At 39.8% G+C, this 9,512-nt stretch overlaps 1 protein-coding gene across 1 annotated transcript in view; it reads right to left on the reverse strand.

The window, feature by feature from the left end:
• Positions 1-9,225, reverse strand: part of FAM196A (family with sequence similarity 196 member A) — a 47,578-nt gene extending 38,353 nt beyond the window's left edge. The window contains exon 1 of the mRNA XM_015406546.1: positions 8,030-9,225. Coding sequence (XP_015262032.1) covers positions 8,030-9,225 — 1,196 coding nt within the window. The remainder of the gene's footprint in view (positions 1-8,029) is intronic.
• Positions 9,226-9,512: the final 287 nt, after the last annotated feature.

The following is a 9,512-nucleotide window of genomic DNA, read 5'->3' on the forward strand; positions in this document are numbered from 1 at the left end:
AAGAACCTGGGTCTGGCAGACCCTTCCCTGAAGCAGTAACTGCTACGTCACACTGGGTGTCCTAGGAAGGCCACCTCAGCAGGGTATAATGAGGCAAAGTCCACCATTTTCTCCAGGGGAATTGATCCCACTCCTCCACATGTAGCTGCTGGTGTGACCTTGGGTCAGTCATAAGTTCTTTCAGAGCTAACTGACAGAGGCTTAGCCAATCACAATATGCTGTAGACCCAGTCACATTAAAGCTTGCTAAAGGAGCTCCCCAGTCACCAGAATCTAAGCGCGGTAGCGTACATCAACATTTGTATAAGAACTAGCATTTTGAAATATGGCTTGCAGCACTTCATGCTTGTGAAGAAACAATTACAGAATGACAAACCTGATGAAGGACATACAAATGGATAGTGTACTAGAACTCCGTCGTTTGTCTTAATTGTTTCTGTAACTAGTAACGATATTACTTTGTATGTACTGTTAAGCTTTATATCGTATACTGTAGTGATATTGTTGTAATCTTGTTAATAATTGAATTCTACACATAGCATATAAAAACTAACAAATATTGTTTAATTGTACACGGTGATTTACTGTTTTACTGGCTATTATACACCGTGGTTCTGTTGTTGTAATAACCTCCAGGTGGAGCCTGAAGATTGCCTGGTATCACAACTGAATTCCAGACAACAGATGTCTGGACCCCTGGAGAAAATAACTGCTTTGGAGGGTGGAATCTATGACATTCTATTCAGATGAGGCCTCTCCCCTCCCCAAACTCTGCCTTCCATAGACTCCACCACAAAATCTCCAGGAACTTCCCAACCTGGAGCTGGCAACCCTGGTCAGGACGGGCCCCAATAAGTTTTCTCTCAAAAGCCAAAATAGGCCTGGAAAGGGCCTCCTCCTCCCACTTTTTACTGACAGAACCAAGCTTGGTTGCATAGCAACAGCCACTGAAGTGAAAGGGAGCTTAGCAGCAGGAGGAGGTGAAGCAACTTCATCAGGAGAGACAGCTGTTTTAGCAGTTTATTCTGTCAGGGAATAGTGGCCATGCTAGCACTGGGCAGGCGAGAAGAGCAGACCCAGCACCCAGCCAATGGCACGTGAATACTCTTGAGTGGCGATTGATGGGCCAATGGCTGATATATAAATCAGATAAGGAAATGTAATTACAATGAATTTGTATTGAATTCCAACTGTAATGTCATTGATATTACTGTCTGATGCTGGTTGTTAGAACGGCACTACATATAATGGGTGATCACTTATTAGTAAAGGCAGTGAACAAGCTTTCAGCTCAGATACCCAGCAGGGAAGGAGGGTGGGTAACAGCAGTGATGATGACTAGTTCAATGGAAGCTGTGGTGTCTCACAATGCTGTGTTAAGAAAGAGGATGAAGTTATCACGAGTTCTGTTAGCTTTGACACAGTTGAAACCAATTCCTGATTTCTTGAGTGTCAGTGAGAAAGACAGAGAATAAATAAATAAATATTTTATATTTAGTTATATATGTTTCCTGGCTTATCAGGGTGGGCTGTTATTATATGGAATCTGCTGTATGAAAGGAAGTATCTTGGCTTCTTTCTTTCATAAGCAACAGCAGTTGATTCTAGATAGAGGCTAGTATGGACTGCTATCTGATTATTCGTTAGGCTAAGATAGTGAAATATCTAGCTTATAATACCTAGATGGTTCTTTGATACTGCTATTTTAGATAAAGTAGCCTTCTGAAACTTGTCTATGTAAGATAGGAAGTCAGGAGGAGTTCTGAGGCAGGTGTGGCTGAATAACCTACAAACTGATGAAACGGTTTTGGCCCACCTCTCATTGTGCGACAAAATAAAAGCCCGAGTTTAAAATGTACTATTACAGAGGATTGGAGAAGTGAATGATGTCCTCATCAGGCTGTCTGATGTTTCACTGGCTAGCCCCAGTTGACTCCTTCATGTAGAACAATGTTCATTTAAAAATGATTGTATGAAAAGCAAACAAAATCCACTACCACAGGCTAGACAATACTAGGTGCCAGGTTGCCATGGGACCTAGAAATTTCATTGTGGTGCCTAACAGTTTGACAGTGATTTTATTGTGATGTCTTTCAGCAATTCTTGGTACAAATATAAAGTTAATTTATTATTTTTCATCAACAATTTTAAAAAGTATCTTCTGTTGTAAATAAATGTGCACAAACGTCTATTTAAAGATGAAGCATGAATTTCTTAAGTAGTGGTTTCTATACTGGCAGCAGTATTAAATTAAACAGGGCTTTTTAAAGCAGTAACAATTTTATGAGAAACCGGGGAAAAGGTTTAGCATTAGAGGATAGCTTTTTGTTGTTATTATCCCTATATTTATTTATATTCTACAGCATTTTCATCATAGCAGTAATATAATGACAAAAACTCTGAAAAGAGGGCAGGTTCAAGTTTGGTGGTAGCAATAATATGAAAATGTGGTCATTAAAATACAAAAAACCTGGAGCCTGCAAAATGTGTCTAGTTCCTAAATTTTTGGACTGGCTGCTAAAATCCAAAGAAAATCAGCTGAAGTCAGCCCTGACTCACATGGTTTAAGATCCTCTGGAATCCTAATATGCTTTCTTTGTTAACATCAATTTAAATGTCACATTTGTTGGTTAGTTCTTCTCTTTAATGCACATGTCTAATCACTTCCCTTGAGTCATGCAAATGTTTGTGCATGAACAAGTACCATTTTAAAATCACAACAGCTGTATAACTTCCTATTTAAAAATTATAAATTGTTTTTTTGTCCCTTTACTGGCTAGTGTGGATGTTCTGATCCACCTGGGAATCTCTGTTCTCCTTAAGTTAATATGAATCCAGCCTTAGTGTTTCTCAAACATAGGGTATTTTTCTAAACTTGCTTTGCCTTCTCTCTACCCAGCACCAACTACCCATTTCATAGGCAAGTGTGAAGAAATACTTGCACACAGTTGTATACATGCACCTAAAGTATCTGGGAATTCTGGTACCGGTACTAGTCCAACACTGTTAAGGGGGAATGTAACAGGGCTTCTCCCACAGAAGATGGGAAATATCCAACGCTTTTAAAACCACACATAGATCAGCTGCAGATCAACATGAACACGCCTAGTCCCAAATCAGGTTGTGATGGTGACCCTCATAAATCCACTGTGGATTCCCAATGACTTCTGTCAGATGTTATTGAGCCTAAACTAGATTGTGGGGGAGGCAGGAAGTTTCTCCTTTCCTAGAACTTTATCCTATGGGGAGGGGATACCTCTCAGTTTGAGCACCTGCATTTTAACAACATGTATGGCAATGAAAGGCGGGAAGAAGAAAAATGGCAAGATATATCCCTGCAAAGTCACGAGTAGGAAACAGTGTACATGTTTCAAAAGCACACTCCAGCTACATTGGCACAGGCATTGTATACTGGTTTCAGCATGGTGCTTATCACTACAATTGCCCCCAGCATAGAAACATTCACACTTGACAGTGATAAATACTGTGTTAATCCAAACACTGTTAATTTTACTTAATGTTATAATCAGTCCTGGCAGTTTTTACTCCATCTTTTACATCAATGTAGAGTGCTAGTGGGAGCCCTAAGACTTTAATTACCACTTTGTTTGGATAAAGGTCTCCCCTGTTGGATTATATTGTTGCATTTACCACCTTGCATTCCTACATTAATAGCTAAAATGAATCAGGCCTTTGCAGTCTACTTTCTAAAAAAAAAAAAAGTCTGCCCAACAGTCCACAATGTGCGTTTTTCTATTAGAAATTATATGGTAGAATAAGCACTATACAGACTACCTTTTGTCTGCTAGACAAAGTAATACATAATCTTGTAGTGATAATTCAGAAATGTTTTAATTTTTAGAGTTATTTTCAAAGCAACTATCCAAGTTTTGCTGATAACCTCTTTCTCTTGTCTATGTCATGTTAAAACCTGGATGATGTGGTGTGTCCAGGGCACATGAAATATTCTATTCTTGTTCTGAAGGTCATATTATATTGGTGGTTTCAAGTTTTATTTTAGGATACTTTAGGGGGCCAAAACTATGGTTTGCTTGTGCTCACATATTTCCCCCTACCCCTCATTTAGTTACTCTGTCTTCACCGCCAACCACAGTTTGCCATTATTAACATAGTTGCACCCCACCGATAGTGGCAAACTCAGTACAAGTTGGGGGGGGGAGGTTATGCATAAGCAGTGTTCACTCACACAATACCAACCCATGATTTAGCATTACATCTGGAAAAGTGCCTCTTTTTTCTTAAGGTAGATATCCACTGCAGACATGCTGGTTTTCATCCTTGGGACTTCAAGAACTGTAATTAATGCATGTTTGTGTGTGTGTGTGTGGGGGGGGAGAAGATATCAAGAGAATTCCTAGTATTGCTACCAAAATGTAATTTCCAACTTTAGGGTAGTGTGAGGAAGGGTAGGGTGAAGCCAAGTCAGTTAAAGTAGTCTAGATAACCAGGATACATGTGCAGTGTAGCCAACAATGTTCCCTTCCTGCTTTCTTTTACGTGTAAGTTGTAGTGCCATTGTTATGACCCATTATGGGTCATGACTCACTAGCTGAAGATCAGTGCTCCTGTTCATATACAATGCTCTGAAGAAATTTCTGGGACTTCTGAGGCAAACACTCAAGGATTTCTTGACAGATGAGTCAGTGTGGTTCGGGTTTCCAAAAGACAGAAAGTCTGAAAACCAATGGAGCATATCAAAATGCTACATATAATGTTTGTTCAGCTGTTAGATAAGATTTTACAAAAACCACTTGGGTGAGGGAGGAGCTTTTTGATCTCAACGGCATAGGGGAAGACAGTCAAGCCAAGTCCTTTAATGACATCAGGGGCTGATAGTGAATGCACTTTGACAGTTTTGACCCTTTACAAAATGGTTTATGCAAGTAGGGGCAATCTGGCTGAAGTAGACCCTCTGTTGATTGTCAATAACTTTCACACTGACAAATAGCATAAATCCATGCCAATTTAAAATCCATTTAACCTTAGTTAAATTTAAGGGTCTTTGTGATCTGCAAAAAACCTATCATCACTGTCAGTCTAACTTGAAAATGTGCTGGCCTTTAGATACAAGCATGGACATCTTCAAGAGGGAATTAGATAAGCATATGGAGCAGAGGTCCATCGGTGGCTATTAGCCACAAGGTATAGATAGGGACTCTGGGGCAAGTGATGCTCTGTATTCTTGGTGCTGGGGGGGGGCAACAGTGGGAGGGCTCCTAGTGTCCCGGCCCCACAGCTGGACCTCCTGATGGCACCTGGTATTTTTGGCCACTGTGTGACAGAGTGTTGGCCTGGATCCAAAATAGGCCTGATCCAACATTGGCTTCTCTTATATTATGTTCTTATGATATGCATTTGTTCTCTTAAAAGCTAGTTTTGAAAGAAACCAGCAGAGATTTCTAATTTGAGAGTCCATTGTTTGTATAATTTATTATGGTCAAATACGAAAAGATCCAAAATCAGAGATTAATTTGTGTTCTATATTATCCATCTGCAGTTCAAACCGAAACCAGAAAAGCACTTTTTGACTAAATGATAACCACATTTAAGTGATTCTTAAATTCTCTGTTCTTGATAATGACCAAAAGGAGTCTCTTCAGCTAACAAGAGTTTGACAGAATTTCTCTCAATGCAGATTACAAAGAAAATATAGTTTTGGTAAACTGAGAAACTCAACATTACCTTTTTAAAACACAAGTTGTTCTACTAGATTCACCTAGGATGTGAGGTGACCTAGCAGCTGCAAATTTAGAATGCTATTTGAAAAAAACCCTGTAACCTGGCCTGAGTCCCAAGCAGGTTATCCATTAAATGAATAAATGATGCCAAGCTTTTGAGCCAAGAATAAAATGTTAGCGTCCAGGCTAACAAAATTTGCTTAGTCTAACACATTTAAAGACTAACAAAATTTGTGGCAGGGTATGGGTTTTCATGAGTCACTGCTCACTTCTTCAGATACAGCTAGAATGTGAGTCCATCTGTCTTATATCTTGGAGGGTGGAATGTTTTCTGATGCTGAATGGCAATAGCAGGCAAATGACAATATCAGGTGAATGACAACAGCAGGCGTGATAGGCAAAGGGGTAGTAGGTGTGTTTTGTAATGAGACAGGAAACCTAGGTCTCGATTCAGTCCAGGAGGATGCAATATTTTGAGCTTCATTACCAGTTGCAATTCAGCAGTTTCCCTTTGAAATTCCTTTGTAAGAGAACTGCTACTCTTAGGTCAGCAACTGAATGTCCTGGAAGGTAAAAATGTTCCCCCATTGGTTTTTGAGTGTTCTGGTCTCTAATGTCAGACTTATGTCCAGAACAAAAATTGAGTCCAGTGGCACCTTCAGATATGATTTCACTGTATCTGAAGAAGTGTGCATGCACACAAAAGCTTATGCTCAGAATAAAACTTTGTTGGTCTTAAAGGTGCCACTGGACTCAAACTTTGTTCTGCTGCTTCATGCCAACACGGCTAGCCACCTGAATCTAGACTTACACCCAGTTTGTCGTAGAGCCTGGCCTGTGTGTCTAATGTAGAGGGTGGAAGGACATTGCTGACATGTGATGGCATAAATCACGTTACAGGATGAGCAGGAGTATGAAGCACCTGAGATAGTATGTCTGATGTTGCTGGGTCCACTGATGGTGTAGCTAGGATCTGAAGGTGTTGCTAGGACATGACAGCAAAGTTGGCATATTGGTTTGTTGCAGGCCTTGGTACCAGAGTTACTATTAAGTAATTTATCATTGCAGATGAGAAGTTATTTTAGGTTAGCAGGCTGTCTGTATATCACGCCTGCTATTGTCATTTGCCTGCTATTGTCATTCGGCATCTGAAATCACTCCACTCTCCAAGATAAAAGGATAGACGGACTCACATTCTAGGTGTATCTGAAGAAGTGAGCAGTGACTCATGAAAGCTCATACCCTGCCACAATTGTTGTGCTACTTGACTCTTGCTCTTTCCTACTGCTACAGACAAACACAGCTGCCCATCTTGATAAAATGTTGACACATTTATTCAAGAGAACACCTTGCTTCTGTGCTGTAAACTGATCTAATGCTTACTGTATTTCCTATTTATTTGCTTATTTAGGGAGAGCAGCATCAGGAGCCTCAAGCAACCTAAGTAAATATTGCTAATTTTAGGTAATTATAAAGAATAAATGGAACAATGTTTTCCAGAATGGGAGAAACTAGGGTTGTGCAAAGCATTTAGGAAGTATGGAGGTGTTTGAAATGTACAATCATTAATTTGAAAAGTGTGTCTGCCAGAATGCAACCGTTGAATTAACTAGCAGATAAAGACAATACATCTTTAAAGGGTGAAGGAAGAGAATGCATATGAGATGCCAAAAGCACAAAAGTTACAATTATCAGATAAAGACTTAATTAGCTGAGTCTGAATAAATAACTATGCTTATACAAATAGATCTGAGTAACACTTTTATAGTAAATTGTGAAACAAGAGAAGGAATACATTAATGCATGTTTAAAATACTCTGTAGGCATTCCAGTTCTGTCAAATAAAACTGCTGTATATTTAGGACAATTTCTGATTTTGTTGAATGCTTTCCTGTTGCCTATAGTACTAAATCTGCTAAACGATACCTTCTGGAAGAAATTATGTTGGTATCAAAGGCATGCTAATTTAGAAATACAATTGTACTAAAACATAAAGTGTTTTATATGCAGTAGAAACAAATGAAATAGACTGAAGGTCATTTTGCAGCATTCGTATATTAGTGTCAAGCTAGACAGTGAATTATGTATTGCAGGTACAGTGAATCAGGTATAACTATTTCATGAAAATAAAGTAATGCAACAAGATAATACACATGCAGTTACATCTACTTTCGTAGCAGTTCTAACATGTTTGGAGTAAAAAAAAATCTGGGTATGCATAAAAATATAATTGAAACTGTAAAATGCTAAGTAGAATTCTGTTCGACTGTAAACAATTTTAGCAAATGAGATGATTGTGCATATTAAGGAAGATTGTAAAAGCAGCTTACCCTTCTCTATGAGCTTCTCCTTTTTCCAGTTCTTGAATAACACCCAACAAGACCTTTATGGTTTCCTGACTTGAGCTGATCAAGTTCTCCATCATCTGTAGCTGTGCTTTCAAGTCTACCACTTCTGTGTGAGGCACGATTTGTTGACATCCTTCACTCACAGCGACTGCTGTCTGACAAGGCTGATTTCCTTCCATAGGCGAAACATGTATCTGAAGGGTCTGTTCATTACATTCGGTCGGCTGGCACTGTGCCTGCGTCGAACAGGCCTGAGCTGCACTTACGGCTTGTGATTGCAGGCCATTAAGATGCACTGTTCTTTTTTTGTCCTCCTCAGCTGGGCACAGAGACCATTCATTCCCTGCTGCAGAATTTTGCAGGTCAGTCTGTGAGGTGTGTGAACTGGATTCAGGCAAGTAGACAGAAGCTACTTCGGTCTTGAACACTTTTCCATGGGTAGCTGGATGAGCTTCCTCATTCCCCAACGGCCCTGTGTGGTGTTTTGCTTTGTCATGCAGCTGGTAATCAGGCTCTTCTGAAACAGAAGCTGCTGAGTTTTGAAGAGAAGGAGGTTCTTTAGTACAGCTGTGCAAATCAGTGCTTCTACATGTCTCTGAACAGTTGTCACTAGAAGGCTGCTCTATTGCATTCATCCGTTCATTAGTATGGGAAATAAACTCCGCTGTCACAAATCCAGTGACTTTCTTGCTACACTGAGCAGCCTCCCCTGAGATTCTGCTGTCTTTATCTTTAACATCTATTAGGAATCCATTGTTTTGACTGGGAAAAGTGTCAACAGAAGCTATGCTTTTGATTATATTCCCCTTTTTCCGGTCCAAAGGGAATGTCTGGTAACACTTTTTAAGTTCAGGTGAAGTCTGAACTCCTGTACTCTTAGTAACATTAGGGATTGATCTCCGGGCAGGCACTGTCATATATTTCCGGTAAGCTGCTCTGTAAGTGATGGGCTTTGCTTCCTTTTTGTCTGTCTGCTGTAATGTAGAAAGCTGTTTGTCCCGCTGCTCGTTTTGGGCCTCACAGATGTCTTTGAATCTCACCTGTAGGGCTTTGTTCCTTTTCTTGATCTGCCGATTGGAATCCAGTGCATATCTCATCTCTAAGGCAAGCGATGTCGCTGAATCAACTTCGCTTTCAGAGGCTGTAAGCAAGCATTTGCTGGGGTCCTTACTCACCATGGTTCCTGTATTCAAAAACAGTTTTTAGGAAGAGTTTTACACTATATTTTCATGCTTAATTTAAATGTCCTGATTTTTAAAAAGTTTTTTAAAAAGTTTTGGGTCTCCTGGAAAAAAAAATATCCCCAGATCCTCCCCCCCCCGCATCATACTATCTTATTTTTCTGTTGAACTGGTATATTCTATGTTGAACTGGTATGTTCTCATTGGTAATGTTGGGTTTGGAGCTGGTTAGCTAGAATTAACTGCGTTACGGATGTGGATGAACAATGGACCTCGTATTACCA

The sequence above is a fragment of the Gekko japonicus genome, unplaced genomic scaffold (assembly GCF_001447785.1).
Source record: "Gekko japonicus isolate JY-2015 unplaced genomic scaffold, Gekko_japonicus_V1.1 scaffold23, whole genome shotgun sequence".
NCBI classification, from domain to species: Eukaryota; Metazoa; Chordata; class Lepidosauria; order Squamata; family Gekkonidae; genus Gekko; species Gekko japonicus.